At 33.7% G+C, this 19,477-nt stretch overlaps 1 protein-coding gene across 4 annotated transcripts in view; it reads right to left on the bottom strand.

The window, feature by feature from the left end:
- Nucleotides 1-407: 407 nt before the first annotated feature.
- Nucleotides 408-19,477, bottom strand: part of PDS5B (PDS5 cohesin associated factor B) — a 121,657-nt gene continuing 102,587 nt past the window's right edge. Inside the window, exons 27-34 of one of the 4 annotated variants that reach the window (XM_011997814.1) lie at nt 19,305-19,424; nt 18,283-18,345; nt 17,550-17,695; nt 13,666-13,771; nt 7,890-8,329; nt 7,690-7,800; nt 5,096-5,234; nt 408-3,415 (exon numbers count right to left, since the gene is read on the bottom strand). In XM_011997814.1, the coding sequence (XP_011853204.1) occupies nt 3,380-3,415; nt 5,096-5,234; nt 7,690-7,800; nt 7,890-8,329; nt 13,666-13,771; nt 17,550-17,695; nt 18,283-18,345; nt 19,305-19,424 (1,161 nt within the window). In that variant the 3' untranslated portion in view covers nt 408-3,379. The remainder of the gene's footprint in view (nt 3,416-5,095; nt 5,235-7,689; nt 7,801-7,889; nt 8,330-13,665; nt 13,772-17,549; nt 17,696-18,282; nt 18,346-19,304; nt 19,425-19,477) is intronic. The other 3 variants (XM_011997815.1, XM_011997816.1, XM_011997817.1) reach the window with 3 other exon arrangements.

Here is a 19,477-nt window from a genome sequence, read left to right as displayed (position 1 = left end):
AAGTACCACAAAAGCAGGGACTTATTCTATCTTGATCACACTTTATCCTCCGCAAAACTGAGTAAAATTTTTGAGTGCCTGGCACATAGTAGGCACTTAATAAATGTTTGCCAAATGAATTAATAAAACTGCGACTGGCAACTTATTTATTTAGTACTTATTTTTAAAGTTTATATTATACATTTATTTGGTTCAGTTACGCAATTATTTAACTTAATACTTAAAAAACCTCTGTCCGCCAACATTTTGCATGAGAAGTTTAAACAAAAGGTTTGGAAAAAGTTACTGAGACATGTTACCACTTCATGAAACAAAGGCTCCAAAATTAAAAATCATCAAATGTGCCTTTCTCCATTTAGTATTTAAATATATATGTTGATTTACATAAACAAAATAATACACTCACATTAGCTTTCATGTTTATTCAACTTCACAGAAATCTAAAAATGTGTCTGAAAATTGGTTATGTATTTAAATATCAATTGTTCATTATGGTGACATAATACTATGTGGTGGCAGAGATATGCCTAATTTAAACAAATTCTTAAATTCCTGACATTCTTACAAGTGGACAAAATAAAATCTTAAAAATCAAACTTACAAGTTATAAGAAGATATAGAAAGTAATTTAACCTTTAATACCTGGAATAAGTTTTACAGCCACATTTGTAATTTACATATACAGTGGAGATCACTGAAAAAGCTTCCTGTTGCACTGCAGCAAGACATTTTATTATAATGTGGATTAAACAAATTTGCTACAGAGTGCAGCAAGAACACCTCACTGAGGAATAAGATTTTCATAATGGAGCTTGTTACAGGGAGTTAAATATTTTCTTAATGTTATACAGTACATATTTTCTAAACGAACATTATCACTGAATAGTCTGCTAACAATTGTTAGCAATTAATGTTTAATACACACTTAATTTTATTGTAAAGTATGTGGCTTCTATAAATGTTAGTACATGAAATGTTAATACATGAAATGTTAAGTTTAAACGTAAGATAATCCCCTAGGATGGAGACTCGAGACATCAAAACTGTGATTATTGCACCTATTTCTCTACCAAAAAAAAAAGAAAAAGAAAAATTTACATCGTAATCCACCCAAAAAAAGAACAGACAGGTTGTAAAATTACAGACTCATTGGCATTGAACATAACAAAATCTACAATGAACATTTTTTTGTGAACTGCTGTACAGCATTACAAAAATGTGCAACGAAATTTGGTTAACTATGATCATGCAAATAAAAATCCTTCACAATCATTTTTTCGTATGTTTTATAAAATGTTCTTAATGATATATTTCCATAAACATTTCCGGTGCAATTTAATCAATGACAAAAATACAAAGCTATTCCTTATTCTTTATGTTATAGATTTTAAAACATGCCTTTGTACTGCTGAAACAGAAATTATGTGTTTGGGAAAACCAAGCTAAGGAACCATTTCAAAACCAATGTTATCTTAATCCAACCTGAGCTGCTTTTGATATATGACAGCCTCTCATAATTACTGGTGTCAGTATTGTTGTAAATGAAGAATAGTTAAATATGGAGAGACTAAGACACAATTCAAAACACTTTTTAAAAAATAAATGGCTGTTTCATAAACACGAACAAATCTTTAAAAGAAAAATAATCATATCAACTGCAGTATACATTGGCAAATAGTAAAATGTCATTTTCCAAAATAGTAGCTTCTTTATTATATGCCCCATCTATTATAACCAATCTTGGAAATATACCTTAAACATAATGGTGTATCATATGAAAATGTTCCACTATTCAATGTGATAAATTTAATAAGTTAGAATATGATTTTTATTTTCCTCTGGTGTTAACCATGAAAAAACATAACAGCACCTAAAATACTAAAATGAATTTAGGTCAGCATTAAGTAGTAACCTACATGTTTTGGTTCAAAATACAGTTTATACAACTGTACAAAGGATACCGCCTTAAGTAATTTATTTCTGTATTTTGCAGATTACAATGAAGGAAAAAAAAGACCTGCTCTAAATCCAAATAAATTTCCACTTCTCCCAATCTGGACAAAGTGGAATTTCATTCAAAGTTCACAAGACTGTGACAACTACAGTAGCTGATATAGTTGGATATACCACTTCTACCCTGCCCCACCCCCCAGAATCAATTTTTTGGCTCCAAAATAAAGTACAATAATAAACTCTTGATGAAAAACTATGTTATGGGGCAATCTATCATAGACTATGGCTAAATATGAATTTACAGAAAAGAGCACATCCCATTTTCAGCACTTTTTTTCATAAACATGCAACTCACTATAAAATACAAAACACTTGGCTTTCAAGAACAGCTTTATAAAGACACACTGCATCAATAAAATTTTTTCTTTCTGATTAACTTTACACTGTTATGGAGAACTGGAATTTTTCTAATGTGTATATATCAGGTTTTATATTATAGTGTAATTTGCATTTTTTGAACATAATGTTCAAGAGGAAATATCTATACACAATAACATTCTAGACTATTAAAAACTCATTCAAATTACAGAATTTTATTGATACAGTAGATTAATAAAAACTGAAAGGATGATAAAATGGGATAAAGAATTCAGTACATTATTTTATAACACACTCTTTAAAATTAAAATACTTTAAATCTTTCTTCTTAAAATTTTCATTGCCATGAAAGGCCAGAAAATTCTGGGACCAATCAATACTGAGGTGTACAGTCATCCAAGAACTTCAGGACTATTTCACAATTTGCATGGTTGTCCTCCTATCAGAGGCATCGTTCCGGTGTAATGGCAAACAATTTAGCACCTCTGAAGATTAAGGGTGCCCAGGAGTAAACACTAGGTAAGATACACAAGGGGAAGAGACCATTTAACTCTCCAACAAATAGTGACATCAAGAAAATGACACCAATTGTTGAAAAAAATTTTTTTCACAGTAAAATTGCAGAGAATACAAATACAAACACTGACAGATTACTGCTTAAGATCTATCCTAACAAATTCTTTTCAAATCAATAGATCCAATAAACAGTTGGGTACTGTCAGTTTAAAGCCGCAGATAAAAGCTATACAAGCACTTCAGAAGTCAGAAACATTAAAAAAAGAAAAAAGATATTTACAAGTTTCTTCTTTATGTCTACACAGCCATCGCACATTACACTTTCACAAGACTCCATAGTCAAGGTTATCATGCGTATGGCTAAAGCATGTGACCACAAATTGTATGGGGTCACCAAAGTAAGGTCCAACTGTCCACTCTTCAGCAGTCCCATTTTGTGCATCAAAGGCTTTATTCAGCCTCAAGTTTGACCAAAAAAAAAAAAAAAGATTTTTCCAAAGCTTTCACAGAGAAAGTTATTAATTACATTTGTTCATCGTCGTTCCCTTTTAGCACTTCGCCGCCGTACCTTAAAAGAAAAGTCACCAGATGCTTAATTAAAATGGGTATATGTGCATAAGATATGCAGTAATCATTTTTAACCAATCTTTATTCTCGTTTGTTCCTAATTTTCTTTGCTTTCCTTTCCCTGAAACTTTTTTATCCTTACTTTCTGCCCTGGCATCACATATTCAGACCTCTATAATATTTGAACCCTTACATGCTCACAGACTTTCCCAGAACAGCAAAAGAAAAAAACTATTTTACTTTTCTATCACAGAAGTCAATGTCTACAGAAAGAAAAATAACTCAAACAGATTAATCATCTTTCTACTTATGTTTCCTGTGGTAAATGAAAACATTTCACATTTATGAACTTACATTATCTTTCTGGGAAAGTAGTTACTGAGTTTGAATCTTAACAATTATCAATACAGTAAAATAACCTAAAATTCAAACATATTATCATTTACTGGCAGGCACTAATGAAAGCATAAAACTTTAGTTCAAAAAATGTCAATATTAACAATAGGAATATAAAAAAGGGTTTTAATTTACTATGTAGTTTTCTCTGGTGAAGACATAAATCGTTACTGACTCTTCAGCCTTCCTTACTTTGATGTCCCCCCAAAACCCTTTAAGAAACAAGCCAAATTAATTTGAGACCACAATTAAGCATATTTTCCTGTGTACTTAACTCACTTATTCACAAACATGAATCCTGGTACAGATAGGAGTTCTGATTCCATTAAATATGACAGAACAGTAGAGACCAATTCTGAGACTTGATTACAGAACTTGGGTTTCTCAAACAAAGATGGGAGAAGAGCTTCTACTTAAATGTATTATATTTTTTCATAAAAGAAATATCTGAGTTGTATTAACCGGTAAAGTTATTTATTTATTACTTTGAAAGTCAAGAAGTGCTGGGTGCAGCAGCTCATGCCTGTAATCCCAGCACTTTGGAGGCCGAGGCAGGCAGATCACTTGAGGTCAGGAGTTCGAGACCAGTCTGACCAACATGGTAAAATTCTGTCTCCACCAAAAATACAAAAACTAGTCAGGCATGGTAGCACTGGCCTGTAATCTCAACTACTTTGGAGGCTGAGGCAGGAGAATTGCTTGAATCTGGGAGGCGGAGGTTGCAGTGAGCCCAAATCGTGTGCCACTGCACTCCAGCCTGGGCCACAGAGTGAGACTGTCTCAAAAACAAAAACAAAAAAGTCAGGAAGTAACACATCCCTACTTTGCAAAATAAGTATGTATTACCAATTTTATGAATTCTCATTCAGCTCAAACTTCAATTCCAAAGGCTGATTTTATTCTGTGTAACTAACTTCTAATTTCTATTATGAAACCCAAATAGAAATACCAAACAGACAGTTGTAAAATATAAACAGTAGTATACTTAATGCGTATCAGTGCCCTAAAATCAAGGTACAACTTAAACGCTTAAAGTGTCAATATTAGAATGCTATACATTCAGTTCAGACTTGACATTTACATTCTCACTAAGCTACACCTATTTGCTTAGTTTCGGGTTTCCATAAGAGATGTTCTCCATTATCCAACCTGGTAGATGAAACGATGCTATAAACTAATGAAGAAAAATATATAAATACTTAGAATTAGACAAGTACTAAATGATCTAACCAAACATTTACTGTTTTTATATACCACACCACTCAAAGAAACTTTGAACACATACATTTACTGTAGAAACTTCCTCCTCCTCTGTTTCTTCCTGTGGAATATCATCATTGACAGGAGAGCTACCCTGAAACACATCTACTTCTTCACTTGAATCATTTTCCTTAGTAGCTGCTTGTTTGGAGCGTCCTACACGGCTAGAGTAAAACACATGTAAAATACAATGAACGTTCCAATCTTTCAGTAGATTACCTCATTAGAAGAAATGCTTCAAGTATTTCATCAATTGTCATATCATGTTTACCCTCAATTACTTTATGAGACAAGAACATTTCTTTAATATTCTGAATCCTACACTAGCATTTAATCACAGAATCTTACAAATTATCTACCAAGTAACAACAAAAAAAGTGACTGAAAACATACAATAAAGGAATTCAAAACATAACTCAAAGTCTTTTCCTTTCATCTTTCCTAATGCAGTAAAAGGCATCTATGTCTACTGAGCTGCTCTAAGCAGAAAGGGATTTTGCTTTGAATATAGTGTACCAGTCTTTGGCCTTACAGATTCTTACAGAGATCTCAAATTCATTCACTTCTCTCCACATCTTCATTGCTACCACCTAACTCAAACCATTCCCATCTCTTGTCTTATCTCTTTACAAAGTTATCTTTTAAAAGTACAAGACAGATGATGTCACTGCCACTACAGAGCTTCCCACTGAGCTGAGAATAATTTGTAAACCTCCTTAACACAGTATACAAGGAACAGTAGATGGTCCATGCCTACCTGTTCGTTCTCATCTCTTTCTGCTCCCCAACTCCCCACAACTACAATTCAGCAAACCCTTGCCTTCCTTTAGCTTTCTGATTTTGCCAAGATTTTTCTCACTTCAGAAACTTCAAATACAGTGTTCTTGCCACCTGTTCTCTGCCTGTCTAGCCCCTACTATTCTCAAGATATCAACTCATTGTTACTTTTAAAGAAAAAGCTTCCTCACTCCATTAGATGGTAGAAGACAAGAACCACGAACCCATGAAAACAAGAACCATGTCTGTTTTGTGTCCCTAGCACCTAGTACTCTCTGAAACACAGGAGGCATCAAAAAATATGTAACAGAACCATCTAATCAAATGGATCCCTCTTGATAAATATTTACTTTTTAAAATTAGGAACATAACTTATCACTTCTATAAGCAATCCAAAATGTGCATTTTTTAACTCATGCTCAAACCAAACAATTTTTCTACTTGGTTTGGTTTTTCGGGATTAATGAAACTATAGAAATTACATGAAACATAATGACAATCTTTTTCAATTTCATTGATGTCAGAACAAGAAAAAGAAACAAATCCTAACATACGTTATTATGTTATATCTAGCTCTAGAAACAGCTTCCCAGTGAAAGGAAGATAGGCTTCCAAGACACACTACAGAATCTTTTTCTGTATCAATTTTTTTTTTACAGAAATACTTATTTGGTTTAGAATATTCACAGGACTTGTGTAATTTTAGGAGAGCACAATAATCATTTAAACCCTGAATTTCATGATGTCCTAATATAAACAAACTAAAATTATGAGGTTTGTTATTTCCTTGTTACATCATTCATGTGAATTTTATTAAATAAAGAATTCCTTAAGAATCCTTTGTTTAGAAATACTGATTTCCTTTGGCTGAATCCAAACACATTTATAAAGCTGCCACAAAAAATGTACTTACCTTTACTTTTAACCTGATAGAAAAATTACATGGAAGATGGCATGAAGTACTGGCTAGACACCCAGGCAACTTTTCCTCTTCCTGTGGAATACACAGGAATAGGAAAATCTCTAAGATAATTGAGTATTTAACGACAGTATGTTGGCAACTCTGAAAAGTCAAGCCACTGATGTAATTATGTATGGGTGGGATTGCTCTCAGAAAAAGTGTGCTAAATTTCCGACTAATAGAAGACATGCTACTTTATTTCCACTCACATAACTGAGGAGAAAAAATACTGTAAAATCTACAAATTATAGCACTGATATTCTTATGACACTAAAATTTGGGGTACACACTGTTACTATACCTCTCTTATAAATGTGTTTGTGTGAACATCTAAAACTATATACATGTTGATGTAGATACACGAACTGGATTAGAAAACAAACAAAACCAAGATATCAAACACTTGAGACCAACGTGATAATTTGTATGGATATAATTTTTAAAAAATAGTACCTGTTACTTTCCTACTACAAGTTCAAAGAATAAAAACAGAAGCATAGACCTGTTTTCTTTCATTTAAAAGAAAAGGTGCTAATGAGAAACATTAAAAAAAATGGTTTTGTGGAATGACGAGGCAACCTGGTCAATGTGTGGTGATTATTTAAAAATATCTTATCATTTCCTTAGATATCATAAAGTCTGTATAGGAAATAATATGCTATTTGGTATCCACTTATAAAGATTTGCCTACACCTGTAAAAATGTACAAGATAGTTTATTGAGATATCAGTCACTCAGGTAAGTTTATAAAAATTTCATCTTACCTAGTGTAATGGGGCTAAATATATGGAATTTAAATATAGCAATATGTATGTTTACAAATTTAGGAACTTTTTCAAAATAATTTGAAATTGGTTTGAAATTTAATATTCACAACTTACACATTTTTTTTTGGTTGTGATGGTGATGGCGTTTTTGATGGTCTTCCTCGTCCTTTCTGTGGTGTGGATTGTGTGGATTCAATTGCACTAGATTCAGGAGATTCTGCTCTGCTTTGGGAAGACCCAAATGTGGATAGCATCAAATTATGATTTATAATATAGTAATGAAATAGATGCAGTTTAGAGTTACACATGCTTACCTCTGCTGTGCTCTCCTTGACACTCGGTGCTGTTTGCTTTTGGACTTCTGTTCTGTATTTCCACTTTGTCTTTCTTCTTCTTCCTCCTCCTCTGGTGCTGGAAGTCCAGATTTTTTTTTGCTTCCTTTTTTAGAAGTTTTCAATGTTGGCTCTTCTTTTGGCGTACTTCCACCAAGAGGTTTTGGTGGTCGGCCTCTCTTACCCTTTTTTGGTGGACTATTCTGTTCATCTTCATTTTCTAATATATCTTCTTTGAGCCTCTTTTCCTCAGGCCACTGCTGTTCATCAGATTCTGAAGCCGTATGGCCTCTTTTCCGACCTCGCTGACTGCCTTTAGGTTTCTGTTCCTGTACCAACTTAGTCAAGTCATCCATACCTAATTTCTCCTCCTGTTCTGTGACGGGTGTTTTTTTCCTGCCTCTAGGCTTCTCCAATTCAGACTAGAGGAAAAAAAAAAATTCACAATTTATCGTTATGAAATTGTGAGTATACATATTTTGAGGAAAGAAACAAAAAAATGTTATCTACTGTTGTCCCAAACATGTACCTAAAATATACAGCTCTTAAATACACCAGAACTGTATTTATTTGCTTTTATTATAGTTTTTAATTTGAAAAACTTACCTGAGGTAAAAGGGTACATTTTCACTCTTACTTTTAAGTTGGAGTGTCTTCAAAGGAAACCTCTCAAGATCAGTATCTTATCATATTATAAATTTTAGTGAAGAGCTATCTCATTAAAAAGAGCATTATAAATTCAGTGCTTGGTCCTAAATGACAACTATACTAAAGTATCTGTTTTGATAGTCAATTTAAGTAATTCTAATTTTACCACACAGTGCGTAAGACATAAAATATTAACTATATGACATGCTTACAACATCATAAAAGAAGCATTATTTTACAAATGGAGGTTGCAAGATATAAAAGGTAAACATATTCATCATTTATTATAAATTTTGGAAACACTTCTGAATTACAGATACTGCTTCTTTCTAGGTTTAACTAACAACAGAAACAACAAAAAACCAATGGCTTTCACATTTAAAATAAAATCCTAGTCTATATTCAGAGAATCTATATGTGAACCAGCATGAAGGCTGAAGAAATTCTCCAAAGACCCAACAATAATTTGTATGTATGAACACTTACAATTTCCAAAAATCTGCAGCAATTTATATTTTCAAACATCACTGAAAAGAAAACAACAAAAACTATCAAATTATCTGTAACTTTTTCTAACTTTAAATTGAGTTTCCTGTGTGTGAACTGCATAATTACATCCTTGGTATTGTGTCCTTTGCCAACTTTGATTACTGGGGTGTTAGTGGGTTTTCTCTATATTCTTCTATGCTTTTGTGTATGCCTCTATGCTTACTTTTAAGTGTTATTTCTTTATTATTATTATTATTATTTTATTTTTGAGACGAAGTCTTGCTCTGTTGCCCAGGTTGGAGTGCGATGGCGTGATCTTTGCTCACTGCAAGTTCCACCTTCCAGGTTCACGCCATTCTCCTGTCTCAGCCTCCTCCCAAGTAGCTGGGACTACAGGTATCCGCCTCCATGCCCGGCTTTTCTTTTTTCTTTTTTTCTTTTTTTGAGATGGAGACTCACTCTGTCACCCAGGCTGGAGTGCAGTGGGGCAATTTCGGCTCACTGCAACCTCTGCCTCCCAGGATCAAGCGATTCTCCTGCCTCAGCCTCCTGAGTAGCTGGGACTAGAGGGCATGTGCCACCATGCGCAGTTAATTTTTGTATTTTTAGCAGAGATGGCGTTTCGCTGTGCTGGCCAGGCTGGTCTCAAACTCTTAACCCGAAGTGATCCACCTGCCTCAGCCTCCCAAAGTGCTGGCATTACAGGCATCACTGCACCTGGCCTTTAAGTGTTATTTCTTATTTGCTTTGGACTGAATTGTGACCCCCATAACAAAAAAAAAAAAAAAAAAAAAAAGTATGTTGAAGTTCTAATCCCAATGTGACCCTATTTGGAGACAGGGCCTTTGGGAGTATTTGGTTGAGATGAGGTCATGAGGTGGGACCCGCAAGATGAGATTAGTGTCCTTAGAAGAAGAAATACCAGTGAGTGAGCTTGGGTGCCTTTCTTCTTTCCCCCGCCCCACACTTCTCATGTGAGGACACAGGAGAAAGTGGCATCTGTAACCCAGTAAGACAGCCCTCATCGGGAACCAAATCTGCTGGCACCTTGATCTTGTACTTCCAGCCTCCAGAACTGTAAGAAAATACATTTCTGTTGTTTAAGCTACCCAGTCTGTGGTATTTTATAATGGCAGCTTGAGCTGACTAAGACACTATTGTATATTGTTTTAGAATAGAATGTGAGGTGAGATTCTAAACTGGATTCTCCACTCCCAAAGACACATTCTACCATTTCAGAATCAATGATTTGTAGTGCTTCCTTTATTTTGTATGTTTTGAACAAGAATATTTATGGGCTATCATAACAGAAGCACAGTATTTTACTAAGTATAATTATGTGTCTGGTAGGGCTGAACCTACCTATATTTCTCCTCCTTTTATATCTATTTATTCCTCCACATAGACTTGAAACAAAATTATGCTGGAATTTTACAATTATATATTCACTTGGAAAAAACTGTCATCCTTTTTTACTCCTATTTCCTAAACAGGAACATGGCCTATCTTCTCTCTCTTCAAGTCTTCCAGTTTTGAGATTTTCTACATATAGGTCCTCCCTATCTCAGTTTTGAGATTTTCTACATGTAGGTACTCCCTATTTCTTTTTAAGGTTATATTTAAATCTATGAATCTGTCAATCAATCAATCAATCAAAGTTTGTTGTTGCAGTGGTTCTTGTGATAAAGAAAATAATCCCTTTTCCCCTAAATGTACATCTGATACAAAGCAAAATTATCAGAGTAATGTTGGTTACAAACAAAAATATATACACAGGTAAGGATAGATTTTCAATTGTTTGATTTCTCTAAGATTACAAAACTAACAATTCGTCAAACATTCTAGAGCAATTCTAAAAAACAGTGGTGACAGCAGGTTGTTTTGTTTCTGATTTTTAAAAAGAATGCTTCAAGTATTTTGCCTTTAGAAAGAATGGCATTGACTACTGATTTAAAATAGACAAAATTTTTAGTACATTAAAGATGTATCCTTCTGGTACTAGTTTACTAAAAGTTCGTATTTGTCAAGAACGGATTTTAAGTTTTATTTATGTCCTCTAGGCATGATCTGAAATTATTTGTTTTTGGTTTTCCCTTTGGTTTATTTAATATATTATTATATTAAAAGATTTGGTAACATTAAGCTATCCTTATATTCTAAGGAGACGGGAAGATCTATACATGACTGGATTTACTTTGTTTTTTTTACTTAGAGTTTTGTGCACAAATTAAAAATTAACTGCTACTCAAAGATGAGAAGGTAAAAGAAATGTTAAATCAGAACTAAATTTAAAATGTTACTTCTTATTTTAATTGCTACAATTCTTTTTGATGTCCACAGATCTAAAAAGGAAGATGATTTCCTTTATGCTTTGGAAAAGGTTGGTGGTAAAAAGAAAACCCAATGTCTACTTTCTTGAGAATACTAAGCTAGTTTCCTAAAGCACCACTACTTCTCATTTCTTTTTCATTTTGCATTGACTGTTTTAAGAACAGAGGGAGTACAAAATTGAGGTTAGAAGCAAAAGATAGGGAAAATATGTTATTTATAAAGCTAAATATTTAAATACAAACGTATATGGAAAATAATTCCTTTGCCATAAAATTTCAATGTGAAGCTGGTAACAAGCAAATGAGACCATGCTCTTTGATTATAATCCACTGGTCTTTAAATTCAATTTGTGTCTCATAATGCTCATCTGAGGGCACTTCAGTCAAAACTAGCTTATTAATAAGATTCTCCTAGCACCTCTAAAACTGGACCTAACGTTACACATTATCCATGCCACAACAAATAGCAAAAGGCCTCCACTGCAATCATACTAATAGATCTCAAGAGCTCAAAAATTCAAAACTGTTCTATGAAAAATAGAGTAGACTTTGCTCTGTACTATCCCAAAAGGTAAAAGTATACATAAAATTTATAGGGTAACAGAATATTAAGAATTAATAAAAACCATGTTTCCCAACTTTTAGGGGATGGGAACACTAAGGGTATAAGTATAGTACACTATAGGTGTGGGTATGAGTGGCCTAGTTGACTTTTCCAACAAATGAAATACATCATGAGCTCTCTGCTTAAAGCATTCTCAACATGGTGACCAGCTCTCATCACTAATAAAGGAATTTCTGCACTAAGTGAGAACTAAGAAGACATAATACCTTGTCCAATTCAAGGATTTTCTTCTGTAAATCCAGATAACAAGACTCTTTTCAAACTAAATGATCAATTCTTAATTTTGCTCATGTGAAATTTTTAAAGCACCAAAAAACATCATAACTTACAGTAAATATAGTGAGAATTCAGTAAAATTTTAGATAATTCTTTCTCGGCCGGGTGGTGTGGCTCAAGCCTGTAATCCCAGCACTTTGGGAGGCCAAGGCGGGTGGATCACCTGATGTCAGGTGTTTGCGACCAGCCTGGCCAACATGGTGAAAGCCCGCCTTTAAAAATACAAAAATTGGCCATGCATGCTGGCACACAACTGTGGTCCCAGTTACCCAGGAGGCCGAGGAAAGAGAATCACCTGAACCCAGGAGGCGGAGGTTGCAGTGAGCCCAGATCGCGCCACTGCACTCCAGCCTGGGCGACAAAGTGAGACTGCATCTCAAAAAAAAAAAGAATAATTCTTTCTAAATAGAAAAACACTCTGCCAAAATAAGTTACTGGAGAAACATGAAAATAAACTTCTTGGCATGTGTAATGTTGGACCAGTAGAAGACAAGATGGACAGTAATATTTTAGAGAAAGCAAAAGTAATTATTTTTTGGATAACGTCTCACCTCTATTAATCAAGTAGATTCGAACATTTTAACTTTTATTATTATGATAACCATAATCAAAAGTTGTAACAATGAAACAGCAGCAACAATTCATTTGGGCTAAGTCACTTACTCTGATAAAGTTTACCAGCTAAGTATCCATAATTTACATACAGATAAGAAAATTGATTCTGATAGCCTAATCAGTTATTAAGAAAATGATCTGAAGCTGAACTGTAAAGTCAAAACAAACCCAGTTAAGTCCAGAGTTGTGTTAGAAGACATAACTGTATTTTGTGTCTATACTAAAAATTCAGCAAATTTGTCGTAAAATAACACAACTATCATACAAGTTATCATTTTATTATTTCTATTAAGATTTAAAAACTGAACAAGAACTTGAAAACTATAGCATTTTCTACCTTTAATAGCAGCTCAATTAGTAAAAAGCTCAAGAAATAAATTAAACAAAAGAACCTTTAAGGATCCTCATTCCATTCCCCTTCTCTAAGGCTAAGTCTAAATATCCTATGTTAACACCACCACCACCACCAACAAAACCCCAAGCAAATGAGGAAAACAAAACAATACAAAAACCAAGCAGTTGAGTATGCAACTGGCAAGTCTAATACCAAAAACCTGAACAATTGAGATTACTCATCACATTCATAAGGAGCACAGATTCTATATACTTAAATTACATAGAGGATAATTATAAACTCAGGTTTGTGATTAAAGCCACTAAAATAAAATGAAAATATAAATTTGATAGTCATGTTAACTGGTTTCAGTGTAAACATTACTATTTACTAAGTAAAATTATTATTAATATTATTATAAAATCAATGCAAATATCTCACCCTTACAAGATCAGAGTCGTCTCGTTTGTCACTTTTTTTCCCCGGCAAAGGTGAAGACATTGTGTAATCTTCATTTTCACTGTGATCCATTTCAGAACTATCAAGCCTTTTAATACAGATATTTGTAATTGTTATTACAATCAAATAACCTTAAAAGCTTTTTCTGTTCCTAGTATAGCTTTACAGATTCATGGGAAAAAATTTCATTCTTTTCAAAAATGAACCACTTTTATTCTACCATATTTGATACTAACTCAACAAGCAATGAAGCTCATTTAATTCAATATAGTGAAGAAATTTAAAAAATCAAAAATTTAAATCTAGTTTTTTGTTTTTAAAACCTAAATTCTATTTTGGGGTCAGATCATAGAACCAATTAAAACTTTTCTTGTTGGCAGGTTAGCTTGGTCTACACACTGCAACCTGCCCCAGTTCCTTACCCTATTCTATTTTTTCTTCTCTCTGTAGCATTTAACACCCTCTAACACACCATAATTATTACATCTATTACTTACTGACTACCTTCCTCTGCTAGAATATAAGCATGACTCTTTTGTCAATCAATTTTACTTACCAATGTATGCCAAGCACTTAAATCAGCGCCAAGCATAGAGTAGGCATTCATATAAAGGTCCAGGCTTCTGTCCTGGGTGGTCTCATCTTTATCTAGTTTTTAAAACTATTTATACGTTGTTGAACCCTAAATCTCAATCTCTGGTCCAGCTGCACTGAGTTCTAAACTCACATATCCAATTGTCTACTCAACACTTCACTTGAAACTCTAATAGGCACCTGATCTTTAATGTAACCTAAACAGTCATTTGAACACTCTTCTTATTCCCACTTCCCCAAAACACACACATACAAACAGAGCCTGTTCTTCCTCAAGGCTTCTGTATCTCAGTAAATGGTACCACCATCTTTCCAGTTATTCAGGTAAAAAGCCCAGGATACACCCTTAAATCCTCCCTTTCCCTAGCTGTTCACATCCAATCCATCAGAAAGATCATCTGCATCTAACATCTAAATAAATCTTAGAGTGGTCTAAAGGTAGTGAGTTATTCTCAACTGATTGTTCATAGTTAGTTACACATCAAACTCCTTGTTTTAACTCACTCCTCCCTTCTCACTACTGCACTTGACTACTCTTTAAAAAAAAAAAATCTGAAATTTGACTATTTACCATCTTCTTCCCTCTTCATCCCTGCCATAGATTATGATTCGCTGACTCCTGACTGGTTTTTCTACCTCAATTCTAGCTCCTCTATAGTACATTCTGCACAAATCATCAAGGCAATTTAAAAAAAAAAAAACACACAAATTAGATTGCTAGACTCCCTGGCAACCCTTTCAGTTGCACTTAAAATCAAATCCAGATTCCTTACCGTGGTTCACAAAGTCCAAACATAATCAGGCTACCTCTTAACTTCCTCTCATAATTTTTCCCTCATTCCTACTCTCCAACCAAACAGCTTTCTCAAATATACCTACTTCATTCCCCTGGAAACAGTCCCACTAAACAGATGGAATTTGGAAGAAAAAAAATAACAAAACAGATTGGTCACAAGTTGAAAGAAAGTTTAAAGAAAACTATATTGAAAAAATATAAATTACGACACTTTTGTGTTAACAAATGGATGATAAGGAGAGGGTGAAATTATACTCATCTTGAAAGTAAACAAGGGAAGTCAATTAAGATCTCTGAGCAATGAAATAACATCACAACAGCAGTATTTTTAAAGGATTATCTAGCAGTGATACAACATACACAGTTGAGAGGAATAAGGAAGTAAACTAGTCAAATACAACAATAATTAAAGAAAGAAAATGAACTAAATGATGACAGTAAAAAGAGAAGTACAAAACATTGCTTAGAAAAAAGTTAGTAAAACTTAGCAACTGAACAAATATAGAGGTGGGAAGAGTCAAACACAATTTTGAGGCTTTTTGCCTAGATGACTAAGTGAATTAGATCATCTTTGATTATAACGAGGAATTCAAGGAGAAAAACCAGTAATTTAGAAAATGAGTTGATGGAAATGTTTCTGGTCATGTTAAATATGAGGCCACTTGGTAGAAAATGTCCAACTGATATAACTAAACGGTCACTTAGGTATCAGCCACTAACATGCATTAATACAGGAATCTAGAACAAACAAAAGCTATAAATGCAATTTCTTTCATTTCTATCATACTACATATCATTCAAAAATTTATTCACTGTAAGAAATGTGGTGGTAAGATTTTTAGAATGTCACCTACCTTCTTTACTGATTGGTTATCAACAATGAAAAATACAGTATAGTCTTTTAATAATAACTTGGCAAAAATCAATAAATAGTGGCAGGTTAGCCCTATACAATGCTCTGTGCTAACGAATGGTGCCCTAAGCACTTATGCTAAAACTAGTGAAAGGATGAATTAATTTTCCTTTTATTTTTCTCAAAACAAGAATCATTTTTAAAACATTTTTTAATGAGCAAAGGACATGAAGAGACACTTCTCAAAAGAAGACAAATGGCCAACCATAAAAAAATGCTCATCATCACTAATCATCAGAGAAATGCAAATCAAAACTACAATGAGATACCATCTCACATCAGTCAGAATGGCTATTACTAAAAAGTTAAAAAACAACAGATGCTGGTGAGGCAGAAGAGAAAATAGAACACTTATACGTTGTTGGTGGGAATGTGAATTAGTTCAGCCACTGTGGAAAACAGTTTGGAGCTTCCTCAAAGAACCTAAAACAGAACTACCATTTGATCTAGCAATCCTATTACTGGTTGTATATCCAAATGCAAATAGATCGTTATAACAGAAAGGAACATGCACTCATCTGTTTAACGCAGCACTATTCACAATATCAAAGATATGGAATCAACCTAGATGCCCATCAATAATGAACTGGATAAAGAAAATGAAGTTCATATATACCATGGAATACTACACAGCCATAAAAAAGGATGAAATCATGTACTTCACAGCAAGGAGGCCATAGTCCTGAGCAAATTAACACAGAACAGCAAACCAAATACTACATGTTCTCGCTTATAAATGGGAGGGAACATCGAGCACACATGGGCATACACATGGAACAATAGACGATGCAGACTACTGGGGGAGCTGGAGAAAGGAGGATATGGGCTGAAAAACTACCTATTGGGTACTATACTCACTACCTGGATGCAATATACCCATGTAACAAACCTGCACATGTACCCAACGTATCTAAAATAAAAGTTGAATTTTAAAAACCCAAAAAGCAAAAACACACTTTTAAAACAAACAAAAAGGTTTATACATGTACATGGTACTAAACAAAGATATTCAAATGATACCAAAAAGTATAAAATAGCCTCCCTTCTATACTAGGTTAACATAAACACTGTTAAGATTTTGTATACTCTTCAAAAAAATTTCTATGCATATAAAAACAAATGTGAACATAAATCTGCTTTCAATACTTAAAGATTCCATAATGCTGTTTTATATACTTTGCCTTTTTCACTCAATAATGTATTGTGGAAACTCTTCCATACTAACTCAGACCTCATCATGTTTAATGACTATGTATCCCATTGTATGATACACCATAATGTAACAGTTTTAGAACTGCTACACACTGAGGTTGGAAACTAGTTTATGTGTACTAACACAGATTACCCCCAACAAACTAAACAATGAAAGGCTAAGATGGAGCACCCATCCAAAATGAGAAAGCAAGTAAGCATGAACTTGTGACTACCAATGTTAAATGGAAAAAGTAAGTAATACATTACTTTCCATTTACTGATATTAAACATTTTGGATTATATTATTTCAGATCTCATAGCCTTGCTGGAATCCTTAAATGTAAATTGTGGCATTTCTTCTGCACTTACCTCCCCTTTATTCTTCCAGGAGAGCTTGGATTTGAGCTGCTGCTTGCATTGCTTACAGTTTCCATTCGTGATGATTTGGTCTGAGATTGTTTGCCTGCTGATGAAAGCGGCTTGTTAACAGCTCCTAGAACATTGGTTGTTTTAGGCTGAAATGAGAAATGCACATCTTTTTATTTGATTAAAGCCAAAAGAAAGTTACATGTAAAAAACCATAAATAACATCTCTGTCAAGGTATTTACTTACAAATCATGAAAAATGTGTCTATCCTTAAGCAAAATAAGTATAAACTAAATATTACTTGAACAAATTAAAAACTATACAGACAGCATAACAGTTGAATTTCTTAGTTATTTGGAGAAAATGGCTTACATAAAAAGTGAGAACAAATGAAATAAATAATCAACAATGAATATAGATAATTAGACCCTTGCCATGGAAAGACATAAGAATATGCTTTTTTAAAGATTTTTTATCTTGATATTAATCTAAGAAGTCTAAGAATCAGGTCTCCTGGGACTTAATTACAAGCTAAAAAGTAAGTCTGTGTATTTCAGCTTGCATATATTTAGTAAATATAATTATTTCTTACTAGTAAATGGAAGACAGTTAATACTTATATTTTTCTAGCTTGAAAATACAAATTTTTGAAGCAATACAATATAACACAATTTTGCCAATAATCACACTAAAATAAGCTGCCACATAAAAATTAAAATGATTCTCAAAACATACTTTTCCAGGAGTGAAAAATGATTTCATTTCAGGAGGCAGATAATTTTTGGTGTTACTGAAATTCTACAACCAAGAGAAAAAGAAGTCAGTGAATATTAAACCACTATCTACGAGGTGGTTCAAAAGCCAACAAAGCAAACAGCAGTTTTTTTATTTAAACTAAATTATCATATGAAACACAAAATTTCAGTCACTGATTTTAACTACTGTCATAAGCTTAAACCAACCTCATGCCAACTCTAATATTAACAAAACATATTTGAGCTCTAACATGTTAGAGCTCTCAGAGTGCATCAGAAAACACATGCTTCTTTAATAACACCCTTCAGGAGAAAGATCACATATACATCTATTACTCTGCTCACCTCAACGTGACAGCCCTTTTAGCTACTAAGCACTCCTATAGGGCTGTTTCAAATCTCTATACCCTGGTAAGGTCTTAACTGGCACTTTGCTTTAAAAGCAAAAAGAGGATAGTGGTCATTTCCATACTCTGTTACTCAATATGTTCAGCTAAATTATGAGGAATTAAATAAATTATGAGGGAGTAAGAGGGATTGTGGGAAATACTTTTTACATCTCATATCACACTCAAGTTTTTTGGAGAGTGGTTTGGTAACACTCTTGTAGTATTCCCAGGGTCTTAGGCATGTTCCAGTGTCCGTTCTCTGTTTGTTTCCTCATACCAATTACAAATCCCAATAAAGGGCTTTAACTTCAGACTGTATCTCTATCAGCACTCTCCTTCCCATTTTGAACAATGGCCATTAATTCACAAATTCACATGCTTTGATCACATTTCTGCCTGTGCTCTAAGACTGCCTTAAAACTGAACATAAACACCAGATCATCCTAATATCTGAACCTTATGTGTGTCCTCCAGTTTGACTCATATTCTGGTTCTGATCTTAAATCACATTCTTAAGACTCATAGCAATCTTTCCATGATGCTTCCTATCTTCCTACAACCCAGCGCTCAGAATACATTTTATTTCAACTTACACAAATTGTAAAGCAACTACCTTGTCAGGTTGAGTGAAGAAACGAGCTGGTAGTACTGGGTCTTTAGGAGATTCCAAACTGTATGTAGTACTCTTTGACATGATGATATTCATGGCAACATCACACACGGTATACAGTTTCTGCAACAGTATATTTTTAAAAAACAGATACTTAAGCTGGCAATCTAGACTCT

Source organism: Mandrillus leucophaeus, unplaced genomic scaffold (genome assembly GCF_000951045.1).
Source record: "Mandrillus leucophaeus isolate KB7577 unplaced genomic scaffold, Mleu.le_1.0 Scaffold549, whole genome shotgun sequence".
Taxonomy (NCBI): Eukaryota; Metazoa; Chordata; class Mammalia; order Primates; family Cercopithecidae; genus Mandrillus; species Mandrillus leucophaeus.
Note: the sequence above shows the minus strand (reverse complement) of the source record. Positions and strands in the feature narration are given on the sequence as shown.